Source organism: Pangasianodon hypophthalmus, chromosome 5, assembly GCF_027358585.1.
Source record: "Pangasianodon hypophthalmus isolate fPanHyp1 chromosome 5, fPanHyp1.pri, whole genome shotgun sequence".
Lineage (NCBI taxonomy): Eukaryota > Metazoa > Chordata > Actinopteri > Siluriformes > Pangasiidae > Pangasianodon > Pangasianodon hypophthalmus.
This window is the reverse complement of record NC_069714.1, coordinates 26,884,884-26,903,330: the sequence shown is the minus strand read 5'-3', so window position 1 is coordinate 26,903,330 and position 18,447 is coordinate 26,884,884. Positions and strand designations below refer to the sequence as shown.

The 18,447-nt window shown below is 38.5% G+C and overlaps 2 protein-coding genes across 11 annotated transcripts in view; both read right to left on the bottom strand.

Moving 5' to 3' along the window:
- The window catches only part of ccdc141 (coiled-coil domain containing 141), a 51,537-nt gene extending 49,830 nt beyond the window's left edge, over positions 1–1,707 (bottom strand). For 5 of the 10 annotated variants that reach the window (XM_053234075.1, XM_053234082.1, XM_053234073.1 and 2 more), the window contains exon 1: positions 1,332–1,707. Coding sequence is in view for 3 of the 10 variants with exons in the window: in XM_053234076.1 (XP_053090051.1) it covers positions 1,332–1,433 (102 nt within the window). In the remaining 7 variants the exon portion in view is untranslated. The remainder of the gene's footprint in view (positions 1–1,331) is intronic. The other 5 variants (XM_053234074.1, XM_053234079.1, XM_053234076.1 and 2 more) reach the window with 1 other exon arrangement.
- A 7,877-nt stretch (positions 1,708–9,584) lies between these two features.
- sestd1 (SEC14 and spectrin domains 1) overlaps positions 9,585–18,447 on the bottom strand; it is a 54,860-nt gene continuing 45,997 nt past the window's right edge. The window contains exons 14-19 of the mRNA XM_034304696.2: positions 18,264–18,423; positions 16,031–16,112; positions 14,875–14,997; positions 13,875–14,066; positions 11,929–12,047; positions 9,585–10,611 (exon numbers count right to left, since the gene is read on the bottom strand). Of these exons, the coding sequence (XP_034160587.1) occupies positions 10,455–10,611; positions 11,929–12,047; positions 13,875–14,066; positions 14,875–14,997; positions 16,031–16,112; positions 18,264–18,423 (833 nt within the window). The 3' untranslated portion in view covers positions 9,585–10,454. The remainder of the gene's footprint in view (positions 10,612–11,928; positions 12,048–13,874; positions 14,067–14,874; positions 14,998–16,030; positions 16,113–18,263; positions 18,424–18,447) is intronic.

Genomic DNA, 18,447 nt, shown 5'->3' with positions numbered 1-18,447 from the left:
CCATTTACATTGAGTGTCCACCAGACACTGTGTTCCCCCATGTAAGTTGCTACTATAAAAACAATGATGTATTGGAATGAGCAGAATAATATAAACCTGTGATTTTCCTTGCAGCAGGAACTATTGAGCTGCTGTTACAAAAATAGATAGATAGATAGATAGATAGATAGATAGATAGATAGATACAGATAGAAGTTCCTTCACAATTGTGTACAGACTCTTGATACACTATTTTACCAATCTATAGAAATATCATCACTCTACAGAACTATTCTATAATTCTCTAGAGCTATTATACCAATCTATAGATATATTTCATCACTCTGTATAACTATTTTATCACTCTATGGAACTATTTTACTATTGTGTTGAACTAATTTACCAATTAGCTATTGGTAATTATTACAAGAGCTAAATTATGTGATGCAACAAAGATGTAGAAGTTATGCTATGCTATGCAAGACTCTACAGGTGAGGTGAGATTTTCATCAATTTCAGGGTACATTTTAAAAACCTTAAGCTCTCAGGCCAGAGTATTGATGCATTATTGTGACACCTTCTATGTTAATATAACCAATTTATTACAGGACTTTTTGAAAGCATTAAGATGTAAGTGACGGGTGTAAAAGACTTCCCCAACCTCAAAGCTTGTATGTCACAACACTATCATTACTCAATTATTTTACTATCATTACTAAGTGTTAGTGAGGCTATGCATTTCACTATATGCAACACTGTAAGTCTAGTGTTAGAAAGGCTATGCTTTTCAAACATCGTGTTTAATTCTTAGGTGGCAGCAGTTACAACTTGTGCTGATAAGGATGTGTCACATTATGATGATGTGTAATTCTAAAAGTATTACCAATGTATTATAAGACTATTTGGTATAGATTACTGTGTATTTTTATAGTGCAGCCACTAACACCTTCTATTAAAGACCCTAAATCCTACATGTAAGACTATCATTACATTCAAGCTACACTTTCAAAAGGTTTAATTAAGACAGCATTAATGAATGAATAGTGTTCTGACACTTCGTAAGTCATTATATATATTTTTTTTTTCACAACATGCAAGCATTGTAATTTGGGAGACTGGCATAAAAAGACTCCATTACATTATATACTACATTATATTACCTATTTTTTTTTTTTTTTTTAAAATTCATAGTATCTCTTAGGTAGAAGCATTAAAGACTGACAGTGATATGTCACAACACTTAGAAACAAATTACCTATAACATTATGTTTTGTTATCTATTAAAATTCATCATAATCTGTAATCAAGGGTAGGCTTTAGATTTCAAACATTTAGCATCCAAACTTTGGTACCTTTAGTACAGCTACGATAATCTGCGTGTCTCCTGCCTGCACTGCCACTGTACTCAGCGCTGTGGTGGACGGTTGTCCTCCTGGGTCACCTTCGCTGGACATTTTCCTCCTTCCAAGTCCACAGGAACAGCAACCAGGAGGGTTGATTCGCCGTAATCCACAACTCTCTCTCTTCTCTGTCTCGGTTTGTCTCTACAATATTCCACAGATGTCCAAACCCAAACACAGGGAGGAGGAAAGGCTCTATTAAAGTAACAGTGTCCACATGTCCCACGAGTTCTGCCCCACTCTCATCAAGCATGCAGTTATGGAGCTGCTTTTAGTCCAGCAGAGCAAGCTGAAGGGGCCAAGGCACAGCGAGGTAAAAATAGAAATATCCACCGGCTTTTATCACGCTGCACTGAAAGCAATTTGACACACCCCTAAGTTTGGTGACTTTGGGCCCCTCCATGTTCCCTCCCTCTCTGTCTGCCTGTTGCACTCTGTCTACTGACATTTTGTTTATGTTTTCCCCTCTGAGACATTTGAATAAGACAATAGCTGTGGGTTTTAGTGGCTTTAAATTGGGTTAAAATAATAGAAAAGGTAATTATTATCAAGATAAAGGATTTTATACACCAAAAAAAGAAGTCGTCTTTTTGAGTCTGGTTTGCTGCCAGGATTCTTCTTTTATCCCTCTTTGCTTGGGGCTTAACGCACTGTTGAAGAGATCATATGTCCCTTTATGTCTACTTCAAATGCCAAGTGGCTTCACTGAAGAACTTTTACAGGACATAATAATTGACCTCTGGCCAACTGATAGTCTGTTTAATAATTCCTGTGTATATAAACACCACTTGTTTGGAAACTAGCCACGTTTCTGACTACGTAGATTAATTTATTGATAGTTGCTTTTATACCACGGCACTGCTTAATTCTGGATTCTTATTGGTCAGAAGGCCTTGATTAATTTTCTATATTAAAGGTTTATATTAAAACTCTTGGTCTTATCTGTTATCATTTCTACAGTAACAACAACACAGCAACTAATACGCCAGGATGCTCCACATAAACAGATTAGAAATGTGTATAATTGTTGATTTGGTGAAGTTTTCGGTAAGGAGATGTTTCCAGATGTCAAGGAGTCTCCAGTATCAGCATTTTGTAATAGTCTGTGACTTCAGGATATCAGACAAGTGAAGATCTTCAGGACAGAGAGCTTTGCGGTTTCTTGGTAACATGAGGGAACAACTGTTTATAGATGCTATAACATAAGTGATAACAGGAACCAACTTGTTTTGCAGATGTTCCATACTATTAAAACTAACTATTAACAGATAAGTATGTGTCACTTTAAAGTAATTCAAAAAAAAAAAAAAAAAAAAAAAACTCTGCAGTATGAGATGAAATGAAACACTTTGTGGCATGCTGTTATAGTAAAATAAAGACTTTTGGAGTGGTGACAGTAACTGACGGAGCTTCACACCATCCTGTCATTGATTGTTTTAATATAATAGTACACTCCAAAGTGTTTTTAATTTAATTACCCCTATAATGTTTTACTGTGCATCAGTATATTATTAGAATTTCCTCTCTCTCAACAAATTGTATTTTCGGTCTTGCTGCCAGCTTATTACTATTCCATCATGACTAGATTATTAGACTTTTATCAAGTGTAGGCTATGCATTTCACACAGAAAATCTTAATCCTTAAAGGACAGTAGTAACAACTCATGATGATAATGATGCGAAACCATTTGCGTTAATGTCTATTACTTATGTTTTTTTGTAAATGTTACTCTAATTAATTACCAATGGTGTCTTGTAAATGGTTTACTCTAAATACCAATGTTGTCTTTCTCCTTCTTTATTCTACTTAACTGTAACATTCCAAAAAATCCAATAAAGATATCAGTGTGGTTTATAAATGCCTCTTGTGGCTCAGTCTGACATACGAATGCCTGTATCCCAGTAAACCTCCACTCTAATCTCCTAACCTCAGCACAATGGGAGGAAAATAAGACCAGTGAGAATTGCTGATTCTGAGCAGCTCAGGGAAACACAGCTGAACCTCTAGCTTCCTCTGATTCGCTGACGCAGACTGATGCTCCCTGATGCTCTGATTAGACCAGGAAAAAAGCTGGCGGGTTTGCTTTTGATCCCTGGGACGACAGATAAATCAGAGTGCACGTGAAAAGCAAAATCAAATGCGAGTTAAATGTTTGTACTCAGTTATATTACCAAACGTAGGCTGAGTCATGCGTTGGGCTCCATTTCAGGATGCTGTGATTCTCTGGGGATTCTTATCACCAGTGCCCAGTGGAGGAAATGATGCGATGAGCTGATAGGAAAAATAAAGTGAGAACAAAAACAGAAGAGAGAGAGATACAGGCTTATCTGTTCAAAACTGTGTGAAAGTGAAGATGTACCAGTCTTTAGCTCATGAAAGACTTTAGCTGTATCTCAATTCTCCCTGCTATGACCTACTGCTTGAAAGGATGTGCTGATGTACTGGACTACAAGATTAGACAATAGAGCACACTTTTATCCTCTTAAACACTTTTCCTACTAGTTTCACTGTAGTTACTGAATAATTTACAGTAATTTCTGAATATGCACTCATATAGGTATGATAGTTTTTGAATTGAACGAACCTAACCATGCAAGGCTGTGTTTAGTACTCCTCAGCATTAGTGTCTCCATATAACTGGATTAAAGAACATGGTAGACCTTCTCTAAGCCGTTTATTTAACATTTACGGAAGGAGTCTCCAGTGTCAAAGTCTTCAGGACAGGATTTCTCACTTTCCGTTTCATGGTAACATGACAAGGTGCATTTTTATTGTCTTACTAACTTCAAGACAGAGAAAAAAAGGCCAGTGAGGAAACAACAGTTTATAGTTGCTATAACGCAATCAATGACAGGAACTGACTTGTTTTGCGTTCACTGTATAACATTAAATATAACAATAAATGGATACAAAGTACAATGTGTCATTTAATGAAAAATAAAACTGTTAGCATTAGCAAACTGGGGTGGTAAAAGAGTGGGAAAAAAAACTTTGTGCAATGTGCTGTTATTGGGAAATAATCAACTGTGTGGTGGTAGCAGTAACTCAGCTTCGTGTCAGGCTGCATCACCACGCCATCTTCAATGCCCGAAGTGTTTTATTCTTTGGCCTGGAATAGTATAATGTACAGACAAAGACAACTCTCTTGGAGAAAATACAATTTGGATGAACACTCAAGCGAATAAATGTGCGCTATAGTCCCTCACTGCCACATCCTGTTCGTAGTTATCACCTGATTACTGCTATTAGTCTTATAATTATAATCCCTGTGTCTGTCTCTGTGGTTTCAAAGTCTTACATGCTTCGTTATTGCAGTCCTAATTCCTAAATTCCCCAGTTTCCTACTTTATAGTCTTAGTTTTATAGTCCTGTGTCCAAAATTGTGCCTTACTCCAGAAAAGTGTACTATGGGTATTATGAGATAGCTAGAATACATTGTTTGGACACCAACCTACAGAACATCATACGCATAATTGATACTCTACACTAAAGTACACTAAATCTTTAAACATATTTTATATATATATATATATATATATATATATATATATATATATATATATATATATATATATATATATATATACACATATATATATATATATACACACACACACACACACGTAAATCTTTTAAAATAGTACATTATATATAGAGAGAATATATAGATATATAGAGAATAAGGTGTGATTTCATTCATGAGGCTTCACTTATTTTCAAATGCTGAACACTAATTACTTATTTATAGTCATGTTCTTCTGATCTCAGCTTGTGTTTTTGAACTCATGAGTACAAATTTACCTACAATGACCTTGTTTGACTGTGAACTAAGAGCTTTTCAGGATTAACACATTTTAAAAAATGAGATGCAGGAAGCAAGTGTGTACTGAAAGCATGCTCATTAGGGATAATCCAGTTATTAATATTAGCCCTCAGTGTACTTTTCCTTTTTTTTTGCAGCTTTATACAGGCAAGACTTTGCAAGTAAACAAGGAAGAACAGACTTTATAAATAGCCTTATTAATCAGGAGAAACAAGCAAAAGCTGTAAGGAACCAAAGGACATAAAGTGAGCAAACAAGGACAGGAAGCTTTGACCAAATTAGGCAAGTGGAGGCAAACAGAGTCACATCAGGATGTAGATTGTGAACAGTTTAAAAGATTGATGGAATCCTAAATACAAAGGTAGCTAACTGAGTTGCCTCTAACTCCCATGTATTACAACAATTAACATATTACCTTAAAAATGATCAACTTTTTGAGGGAACATAATTTCTCCCTTTTATAAATATCTACTATAAGTGTTTCCCACCTGATGGTCCAGATTTTACTTCTATCCCAACTCCTAACATACCTGAACTAAACAGTCAAAAGCACTAAAAACCTGTTTAAAGAGTTTTAGGAGATTAACCGCTGCGGGTCTCTGGGAAGGAAACACTGACGACTGACAGGGAGAAATGAAAATAAAAAAAAACTAACATCCCACTGATAAAGTTTTCCATGGAACTTCCCTCTATGTCTAAAATATGTGCTGGTATAAGAAGCAGTGTAAAAGCCAGCAGGGAACCAGCGACTTGTTCATGAAGACCAACAGCGACGGCAGCTGAGGGGTTAAGGAGACAGCTGAGAAAGTGTCAGGGCTTGAGGACTTCAGAACAACGGCCACAGATAGCCTGGCCATCTGTCAGGGCCTCCTGATAAAAAATTTTCTAAAAAGGCCTGGAGTGTCCAAGGCTAAATGACAGGAGGTTATTAATAGTCTTACATACAGCTCCTAACACAAGTTCCAGGCACCGATACAGCCATCACTCATGTTCCACTCAACATGACTAATCTTCTCCCAAAATGCGAGTGGTAAAAATACTGCGCAATTCTTCACCCACTATCGCATTTCTTTAAGCCTGAATTTATGTGAAGTGTAAATGACATGACTTAATGAAACTTTTCCAGCAAGGCCACGTGAAGATGTTTGGTTTAAGGCCACGTGAAGATGTTTGGTTATGTCACTCCTCTCCAGGACGATGATTTCAACTCGTCAATAAAGGTGCTAACACCAACAACTAAAGTAAACTGTTTTCATTCAGTTATCCAGTGAGCAGCCAGTAGATGTCAGAGAAGTGTGTGTTATTCAACAGCTCCATTCACTGAGGCAAACAAAGCATTCGTCTAGATCAACTTTGACCATCTGTGGTACTTTAGAATAGCGCAGTTTGGCGAGTTTCCTGCTCTTGTACACCTAAACTCATGATAGTAATGTGGCTTAGAGCAGGAAAACAAAAATCGCCAACCTGTGCTGGAGTCCAGAACTGGAGTTCTTTTTATGAGCCAGTTAGCTTTCACGCTCATACAGAGTCATGGCATATACAGCACTTTTGATTAATTTGTGGGTATATAATTAGAGAGTTTATATTTTTTTTATGTTCAGTGTGTGTTAATAAGCCTCTACCCTTTGAAAGTATCAGTTTCTGACTACAGAACCCTTTGTCGGCTGGAGATGTTGGTTGGTTGGTGACAATGAGGTGTTAAAAATGCTACTAACACTGTTTTACCTGATGCACTCAATACACAGATCAACACACTGTAGCACAGAGGTCCTATATTATAAATCTAGAATTTAAAAAAAAAAAAAAAAAAAAAAAAAAAAAAAAAAAAAAAAAAGGTGTAGGGTGGTCAAGGTTTGGGGTCACAGAAAATTCATAATGCCCATTTGGGGTCATCTGAGCAAAAGGTTGGGAATCCCTGCCTTATACTGTGTTCGAAGTGAACTTACTTGTAATTCCTTGCCTACAACGCGAAAAACCACCGAAATGCTCCGCCACATGAAATTTCAACTCCTCACCTTGAGGTAGATTTCTGAACTACCAGGTCCTTCCCTGTTTACAGAGAGACGTCAAATCATCATGGCCACAGTGTAAAGTTCCCCTTCTCTACTTTTAAATAAGTATTGGATTTAGAGCAGTTATATGCAGAAAGAGTAATATACAGAGACAGTACTTGGTTAAATCTATAACACTGACCATTTTAATCACTGTTTTGAGAAAGTAAGCATCATTAGCGCTATAACAAACATTAGTTGCTTAGCTTGTTGCTAAGCGACTTGCTGTTGTCTGCTGTGGTTGCTGTACTGCAATTTCATAAATGTTTCAAGTTCACTATAGTAGTGCAGTCCCAACAGCAACTCAAAAAAAGTTGCTATTGATTAATATGGTGATTAATATTGTCAGTGTTATAGATTTAACCAAGTACAGCAAACAAACACATGCTTTCATGGAAGCGGCCATGTGTTTTCTTTTTCCCCACTTTGCATTTTCACACTTTAGTTAATTCAATCCATCGCAGAGCAGCACACACTCACTTAATTGATCATTCAAACTTGACGAGTAGCTTTTGGGAGGTGGGAGGAAAACAGAGGAGAAACAGGGAGAACATGCAAAGTGTCTATGCACAGACTGTAATCGGAGCACAGGACCAAATTGCAGACCTGTGATGCTGGGTGGAACTAACACTACCTTAGGGATGCAACCGAATATAAATACATTATTCAGACTGAATATATGATGCGTCCTAAACAAATTCGTAAACAAATGAGAAGAGTAGATGGAGTATAGTTTATTTGTTATGCAAGCACTGAAGAAAGTTTTTCACTGTAATGTGGAGCTTCTGTAAAGGATAGATTACTGAAGCCTGCAGGCAAGACTGGTAGGTTTCAGCAAAATTGCCACCTCGAATGAAAAATTGCACTAAAATTTTTTTTTTTAATTCTGTATAAACATCCACCCTCTTCTGCTTTAAATCTGAATAACAAAACCGATACAAACACTCTGAGCACTAAACAGACTACCCTGCTGCACCATTATGCTGCCCTTTGTACTTATAACTACAAAACAAAAACAAACACAAACACAATACATCACAGATCAAACACAGTACGGCTCCTGACTGGTGCAACAGAAAAGTGTTTGCTGTAACCTTGAGAGTTTGCGAGTTCAAGTCCCACAGTCATCCATGGACAACAGAACAAACTGTTCGTGCTTTCTGGATGGGAGGGAAGTCATTACTCTCTCTGTCCTGTCAATCAGAGTGACACTAGCCAGTTGTGGGAGTCTGTTGAGCTCTGAGTGTGTTACACTGCTCTGTGATGCAGCATGAGCAGCAGTTTGAAAATGTGCATTTGGATGGCTTGAGGAAGGACGATCTAGTCTTCCCCCTCACCGGTTTGCAGCTGTTGGGATATAGGAATGAACTACACTATATGGCCAAAGCTCTGTGGACCCCTGACCTTCACAACCATATGTGGTTCTTCCCCAAACTGTTGCCACAAAGCTGGAAGCACACAATTGTATATAATGTCTTTATATGCTGTAGTATTACAATTTCCCTTCACTGGAACTAAGAGGCCCAAACCTGCTCCAGCATGACAATGCCCCTGTGCACAAAGCGAGCTCTATGAAGACATGGTTTGCCAAAGTTGACGTGGAAGAACCCCACTGAACACCTTCAGGATGAACTGAAGCACCAACTGAACCCCAGGCCTCCTCACCCAACATCAGTGCCTGACCTCACTAATGCTCTTGTGTCAGAATGAACACAAGTCCCTACAGCCACGCTCCAAAAACTAGTCAGAAAACTGGGAGAAAATGGGGCAAGACATAAAATTAGATGCTTTGCTATGAAATAAGAAATACAGTAGAACTTAACAATGAAGAGATATGTTGTTTCTCAAAAAAGAAGGATGTCTTTATCTGGAAAAGTACTGCAGAGATGGATCAGACATCTCTGTAAAATTTATAATCATAGTTTAATCAGCATTATGGGATGATGAGATGCTAATTTAAAGTGATCAGCAGGCCAATTTAAGATGCTGAAGTTCACATTAAAAGTAGTAATAAAGGATATCTTTAAATACCTGATTAGTCAATTGAGAAGTAAAAGCTTACAGGTGTCTTATAAACCATCATTATTAAACAGTATGAGTAACAGGATAAGAACTCATTGAAATTAACATGCTGTAAAAGTAGGGTATGCTAATATTTACCACAGTCAAAAACTAATGCTTGGAGAATAAGACGTTTATTTTTGGCGCTTAGAAACTTTCTGTACAGCCACCGAAAGATAGCAAGATGGCAAAATGCAAGGAAAAAAAAAAAAAGACGGGAAAAAGCCTCAGAATCCCAACTTCATAAACAAAACACTCCCAAATCTCAGTAATTTTTTGCTTCATTTATTTCCATATGACCCAGATTTTCATAAAATTCCTAGTCATAATTAAAAAACTTTTAAAAAACTGGCGAAAGCATTATACAGTTTTAAATGGCACGTTTAAAAAACAATAAATATGGACTTAATTTTATGATAAGCCTCGATACGCAAGCAGCATACACATTAGACAATTATGAGATGAAACATTATTTTGGTTTCACATTTTATTCATGGAACCGTTTTTCCAACCCGCATTTTTTTTTTTCTTTACATATCTTGACAAAGCCCTGTTTTTTGTGTTCCTTTTCATAGAGAAAGCAAAATGCTGTACAATCACCATCATGTCCATGATTAAAGGCATGTTGTTTTCTCCCATGACTGTACATCGGACAAACACACGCCGATCTTCTTTCTCTCCCCCCGCACACAGCTATCAGATAATGAAACTGTACCTTAGGCAGAATATGCCTGAATCAAAGACCTTTATCATGTGGGAACAGAAAGTAAAATAAAACAATGATATTTTGGATATGGAAAGCAACAAAAAAAAAATAAAAAATACATTGTTTACTTCTTAAACATCTACAGCACCATGTACACACACGGAGCAGAGAGATGGTAGTTTCTGTACATTCTATAGACTTTAGTAGCACCAATAAAAGCTCAGGTCGCCCCTCCAGAGGTGAGGCATCAGATAAAGCTTTGTTTTTTGTTTTGTTTTTTTGTTTTTTTTAGCATTCTGCTATATAGAGAGAGAGATGTAAGCAATGCGACAGGAGTCTACATGTGTACTACCTTTAACTGATCCTGGGAGGTTAACATGGCTTGGAAAGGCATATTAGGACAAAGTGGCCTGCGAGGTGATTAGAGAATACATTAACTCTCCTCAGGCCCTTCCTCCGGAGCAGTTTCCTCCTCGAGATGTCTCGCCGATTCTTCCTGCAGCCTCTTGTCCTCCACGAGCTTCATCTTGTCGCGGATATTCTCAGCTGAGGAAGCCATGTCGCTGGGGCTGCCAAAAAACTGCTCGCTCCTGTAAAATAAAATGTTAGTTCGCACTCACTGAAAATTCCTTTCTGCTTTAAGCATACACCATGTGGCCAAAAGTATGTGCACCCCTCACCAAACTGTTGCCACACAATTGTATAGAATGTCTTTGTATTCTGTAGCTTTACAGTTTCCCTTCATTGGAACTAAGAGGCCCAAATCTGTTCCAGTGCCCCTGTGCGAAAAAGCGAGCTCCATGAAGACATGGTGTGTGAAGGTTGGAGTGGAAGAACTCGAGTGTCCTGCACAGAGCCCTGACCTCAACCCCACTGAACACCTTTGGGATGAACTGGAACACTGACTGCACCCCAGACCACTGCCTGACCTCAGTAATGCTCTTGTGGCTGAATGAACACAAATCCCCACAGCCACACTCCAAACTGGAAAACCTTCCCAGAAGAGTGGAGCTTATTATAACAGCTAAATCTAAGGGGACTAAATCTGGAATGGGATGTTCAACAAGCACACATAGGTGTAACGGTCAGGTGTCTACAAACTTTTGGCCATATAGGGTTTATATATTGTAGTTAAGACATGTGCTAGTTTTATTCCAAGAACAATATCTCATCAGCACTCACTGGTCACATGGATAAACCTAAAATATAGCTGCACATTCTAAGTATGAAAGAAAAGACCAAATCCTGCCCCCTTGTTTTCTACTGGTTTAGAATTGCAGGATTGAAGTTCACCTACATGAACTAGATAAGCAGTGAAATTAGCAACTGTTAGAAACAAATTGTCTATTCAAACGAACTGGCGTTTTCAGCAGGCAATGGGGTGGTGTGATGCGGCTTGATATGAAGCAGAGTTACTCTTACCACCCCAAAGCTGATTATTTTCCAATAACAGCACATCCCAAAGTTTTATTCCTCTTATACTCCTGTAATTCGCCAATGATTCCATTTTCTATTTACTAAAAAATGGCACATAGTTCTTATCCATTTATAGTTACATTTAAGAAAGTAGTTAGTGTTATTACTTATGTTATAGAAGATATAAACAATCATATTCTCAGCAGCCTCTTTCATGTCTAAGCTAATAAGACAAAAAGCAGCTTGTTATGTTACTAAGAAACCGCAAAGCACAAACTCCTCCGGTCCTGAAGACTGTCTTGTCGCAGAAAACTTAAATGAACAGCTTATTACAGGAAAATTCACAGTGTCAATCATTATACAAATGCGATTTTTTTTTTTTTTATTGCAATACTGTGACCTCACAAGCTGTTGAGTTAAAACCTGCCGTTAGACTGAAAACAGGAATCTGAGTGCACTTGTGCAACTGTATGTGACCTCTGAACTCTTACCCATCAGGAAAGATGACTGGCACAGTGAGGCGGTCCAGTAGAGTCTTCCCCACCGTCTCCACTTCCTCAAACGCTTCCACATCCAGCAACCCGGCCTGGTCCGAGCCGTCTCTCAGAACCTATTCAGAGAGAGAGAAGGAGAGGGAGAGAGAGAGAGAGAGAGAGAGAGAGAGAGAGAGAGAGAGAGAGAGAGAACAAGACAGAACGGTCATTGTATGAAACAGTACAGAGCTCCAGACAGTCGTGCCAGGGACTTTCAGCTTCACTCCTGAAGCCAGAGAGTACTCAGATCTCCGAGAGCAGCATCAATTATTCTCTCTCTCTTTCTTTCACACAAACACACACACACACAAACTGTACAGAGGGTGAGATCACCAAAACACAGCCATCTTCCTCCATCACACTGACTAACACATCCTTCAAAATGTCAACAACTGGCATTTAGAAAGTGAAGTGCACATAAAGGTGCAGAGTTTCCAAGAAACTAAGGGCATAACAGAACAAAATCAAGAATACTGCTTTGACAAGATCCATTCTTCATGTTTTCAGGTGGGAAAAAAAAGAAAAGAAAAAAAAAAAAGGAAGGCAGAGAATGTCATGTAGCAAGTATACAGAATGAAAGCAGCACAAAAACGTCAAATCCTTACAAAACATTAAACATGCTTTCTGCACTAGTAACATGTTTCATATTGAAACCCAGAACACACCCAACAGTTTGCAATAAACCTAAAAGCTGGACTGCTGTTTAATAGCTGTTGGGATATTTCTGGGATTTCCCTGCCAATTTGAACTAGGCAGCTTTCCATTTGAGAGAATTTGTGGGGAAAAACTTGGAAACTTTTGCTCACGCAGGCAATGAAAATAGTAATTATTATTATTTAACAAAATCATTTTTATCCTGTTTAACACTAATGAATAATGGCTGAGAAAAAGTATAGCTTTACACATAAATTACATGTTTACAAAATCTACACTGCAATTCATTGACACATAAATCTTGGCACATGGCAGTAAATTTATCATATCCTTCTACAACAATCCGTTATCCGTTACTATACAATCTCCGTTGCACAACAAAGGGGCTGTGGGAGTCGGGCATTTCAGCCGACCTTGGAGCTCTAGTTCCAGTTAAAAATGATGTCTCAGGTGCTTCTACAGAGCTCACTATGTTTCAATCAATCATTTTCCCCAAGTCAGAGACCTTGTTTATTCAGTCATATTTTGGGGAGAAGTTATAAATTTATTTATTTTTAAGATATGGTGAACCTGTAGTACATTTTGTTTACAATATTAAACTTCTGTTCATAGCAATTTTTAATTTAATTAGCTTTATACAGACAAAAATGCACACTGTTTTGATTCAGAGATAAAAAAAAAAAAAAGGAGTCTTTCCAGTCATCTTCTTCATTTAAATTTTGTTCAGAAATATTCTGAGAAGCGAACTGAATCGAATCGTGAAGCCAGTATCATGAATCCAATCATATTGTTACACCTCTACAATCCAATATAAATATCAGAAGCCTAGTTAGTACCATAGTGTTACAAGTCTTTGCTCTTATCAATGATTCCGGCAACCATATTCCCATTCACACGTGGCTTAAATCCAAACTAGGTTGTCAGTGAGAGGACAAAAAAAGAGCACTCAGAGGAAACCAGATCCTCATATTCTTTGGCCTCTCCTTTTCTTTTGATGTTTCAGCACATAAAATTGTGTAAACTGAGCTCTGCCTGCTTTCAGACCATTTTCATTATCACCATTGTTGGCATTTATATATTGATGGTCTTGAGGTATTGTACGATTTTCACCGTTGTGTTGTGAAAGTAGTTCGATGACATTTCTCTCATCGCACAGTGTGAGCCTGGCTTTAAACTAAACCTGTCTGGCTCTGGGTACATAGCTGCGCATGAGACACATTTTACTCCACAGGCAGGCAGTGTAAACTCACCCTCTCAGCAGCAGCATGGAAGTCTCTGGCTGTCTCCAGGCGGTGCTGACGCTCGTCGGCGGTGATGGTGAACTGCTTCCACACGCGGTTCAGTCGGGGTAGTGTGTCGCCTGAGGAGCGTGTGGCACAGCGCAGAGACTGGCACAGCACCACGGTGGCCTGCAGCAGCTGCCTCCCGTAATCGTATGTACTCTGTGAACAGATGGATGAGAGAGTTAAATATGCACTACTTAAAACAAGTTATTAGAGCATTTTTTTAAATTTATTTTAGCTTAAAAAAAATAAATGGATAAATCCTCCATTTGGGCTGACGGTTAACAAACCGCAACATAGACTTCCTAACTAGCAACACTGGCAGGATTACATGCAAAGACTATCCTCAGTAATCTTGGCAATCATCACGTGATCAAACCAAAACTATTCACGTTAGACACAGCATTTAGCATTCGTCTGAGCATTCCTCTGAATGTCCTTACTGATCCTAAGGCACAAAGAAAAAATGTTGACCTACATCATTCAGAATTTGAATATTAGTTAGATGGCTCTCCTTTCCCACATCCAGCCTTGGATTTAGCTCAAACTACTCAGGTTTAGAGATATACATGAAGGAGACTTAGTCTAATTGAATGATCAAGAGGATTATTACACTGCAATATAGGTATAGATAATAAACAGAAGATGAGCTTAAAAATGTACACTGACCATTTTAAACATTTAACTCATGAAAGTAGTTGTGCATTGAAGGCATTCCCTTGTTTAAAATGAATTATTCCTTTGACAATGAATTACTCCTTAATACTTATTTAATATTTGAATGCAAAGGCGAAAACATAAGCAAAATATTTCCCAAAATTTAAGTAAATAAATTAAAGATTTAAATAAATTATTTACAAAATGACAAAATAGTCAAAACACTAACAGTGAAAACGATTAAGACGATTTAATAGGGTCTTTGTTTTTTTTTTTTTTAATATTCATGTGATGGGATTTGGCTGGTTACCTGTGCAACATCCACAAACTTCCTGTGTTTCTCCAGAAGGACTTTGGTTTCCTGTGTGTCGTCTCCCAGCCTGATGTGGGTCTTCAGCAGGGCGTCCAGCAGCTCAGTGAGCCACTCGACAGCCTGAGAGAGCCAGGAACTCGATATTACTTACAAAATACTGCAGCCATAACATTGTAATAAATCAATAACCTTCTTTTCTCTGGAATGGAATGAAGACGGAATCAAAGAACAGCTGTTGTCCTGAACGGATCACGAAACACTGCTGAGTCTAGTTAGTAAAAGCTGCAAGAGTGTAACACGTGCTAATAATAATTTTCCACGTTGCTCTATTTGACAAGCTTTTTAGCATGATTTTTTTCAGAGCACTGGCATTACAACATGTTTCCCTGTACCTGTCTAGTGGGCAGCATTTTAAATCATCAGGCCTAATATAAACTAGTTTCTCTGCCCAAGTTTATGAAATGCTTTGCTCATAAGATTTAGCTGAATGTTTCAGAGCAGCATGTTTTAATAGCTTTCATTGCCAATACTGCAATATGACTAGAAGTAACACTAGACACTAGAACACTATTTCTGGGACGTTCACCAGTACACAGTGTGACGTCCCATTTTAACCGTGGCAGTCAAGTTACACAAGCAGCTCAAATTATCTTGATTTTCTGCTACAGCGAAGGCAAACAACCTCCTCATCACCAGAATGAACCTTTATTTATAAATCTTTATATCATCTGCTTTACTGATAAGAAATCTAGTTAGTTAGCTGATGCTAGATAAGACTGGTAAGAGTGTCTTTATGGTTATACACGCTCAGGTCGGCTTCTTTATGAAAAAAAAAACAAAACAAAACAAAAAAAAGATCTGAAAGGGACAGTGTCTCAGCAGCACAAATGCTACCTAAATATGCTTTCATCTACCTACCTCCTTCAAAAATGAAATGCATAGACCATATTACAAAGTGCCCTTGACAATACTGTGGGTGTTTGATATTGCACACACTTACTGGCACATGCCAAGCCCTCTGGTGTTGGAAAAACACACAGATTTATAAAAATAAATGTGACGTTTTATTTAAAATGAAGTTGAAACTGCATTGGCTAGTCGACCCGCACAGGAAGACGGCCTCTGACTTCAAAACACATTGAGGCTCGCTCACCTGTGAAGCATCCTCTTCACATTTGAAAAGCTGGACCATCTGCAGCATCTTCAGCCGCCTCACATCCACCATGTCCTCGCACCTTTAACACACGGTTCAGCACATCAATAACTGTCAAGGATGCTGCAAAAAGCTGCATGGTTTTTTTCAAAGCTGTCTTCCAATCTCACATAAAACTAAACAACACAAACGCTTCAGTGGCTTGAACCATCCTGCATGCTGAAGAATGAAGAGTGCTACAAACGTGTAATGGGGCGATCAGATGCTTAGTTAATATTTAAAGAGACGTAAGCAATTAAATCCTAAAAGCTGGAAATACTGAAATGGGAAAAGGTGCAAGGGTTGAAAGGTGCAATTTGCTATTTTTTAATAGTGTTTCAACTGAAACCCTATGTTTAAACTAGCAAACAACTATATACACAGTCCCCTGCAAAAGTACTGGAACAGCAAGGCCAATCGTTTTTTTGCTATACGCTGAAGGCATTTGGGTTTGAGATGAAAAGATGAATCTGAGACAATAGATCAGAATTTCAGCTTTCATTTCCCGACATTTACATCTAGATGTGTTAAACAACATAGAACATGGCACCTTTTGTTTGAACCCACACATTTGTTCAAGTGATCAGTAATAAGTGGAACATGTGACTGACAGGTGTTTCTTGTTACTCAGGTATCCCCTGTTAGATTGATTGTTTAAACAGTATATAGCTTTGAATATCTACTCCTGGTTTGAGCCCTGGGTTTCGCCTGTGAATACTTCATGTGTTGTAAAAAAAGGATAAACCAACATGAAGCCCAGAGAGCTGTCTATGGGAGAAAAGCAAGCCATTTTGAAGCTGAGAAAAGAGAAAATTGATCAGAGCCACTGCACAAGCATTGTCCATACAACAATTTGGAATTTCCGGATAAAGAAAGAAACCACTGGTGTACAAACAACCAGACACATGATTCTTACTGCTGATGTTTCCATCTTGTGGTCTGCCACCAGAGGTGCCGTGTTCCAAGTTGTTTAACACATCTAGATATAAATATCAGGAAAAGAAAGCTGAAATTCTGATCTACAATATATGGCCAAAAGTACATGGACACCTGACCATCACACCCATATGTGGTTCTTCCTCAAACTGCTGCCACAAAGCTGCAAGCACACAATTGTAGAGAATGTCTTTGTATGCTGTAGCTTTACAATTTCCGTTCTCTGGAACTAAGAGGCCCAAACCTGTTCCAGCATGACAATGCCCCTGTGCACAAATTGAGCTCCATGAAGACATGGTTTGTCAAGTTTGGAGTGGAAGATCTTGAGTGTCCTGCACAGAGCCCTGACCTCAACCCCACTGAACACCTTTGGGACGAACTGGAACACGACTGCACCCCAGACCTCCTCACCAACATCAGTGTCTGATCTCACTTATGCTCTTGTAGCTGAATGAACACAAATCCCCACAACCACACTGTAAATTCTAGTGGAAAGCCTTCCCAGAAGAGTGGAGCTTATTATAACAGCAAAAGGGGAACTGAATCTGGAATGGGATGTTCAACAAGCACATGTGGGTGTGATGGTCAGGTGTCCACAAACTTTTGGCCATATAGTGAATCGGTCTATCAGCACTGGCAAGCAACAAGTGGCATTTAAATTAAGATGTAGCCAATTCAATGCAAATTAAGTACGACACTGATAACTTAAAAAAATCCAAATAATTGGTTCAAACAATTCCTTGGCCCAATCTTGTGTTGCATGTGGTCTGATAACGCTTGCTAATGTGAATATAGGGCAATGACTGAATGGTTAAAACTGATTGGTCAGATTATATTTGTATAACAGCACAACTCACACAGTAGTTCTGGCTGTAATATGAACAATAGCTTGCTCAAATATGTTATTGTTTCCGTAGTAACAGCTCATACACAGGGCAGACGCTCCACATATGCTTATCTTCTTGATACGGTTTACTTCATCGTTTCGGGCTCCTGTTCATCATTTTTCAGGCCCAGAAATATGCTCTACCTCCTGCCAGAACAGAGCTGCTCAGCTTTGCTCCTTTTCCTTATAAGGCCACTTACAAGGTAAACATATTACTTTTAAACAATACGCTGGCTTAAACAGGAGAAAGAGAAAGACTTGTTTTCATAACAATTATAATTAACATAGCTTAGTTTTAACATAGCTGAATCTGTCTTATTTGCCAATCGCCGGAATTGTAAAGGTTTATTTATAATTCAGTGAGATCTGAACCTCTGCTTGCGCAGCTGCATGTCCTCCATGACGCTGTGGATGTGGTCGATGTTCTCCTTATTCTCGATCTGCATGTCTTTCCCATAGAACCAGGAAGTCTGGTTAGAAATCTGGTCCAGCAGCACCTGCCCCTTCTCCCTCAGGCCCTGCAGAGCTCCCTCTAAAACACACACACACACACACA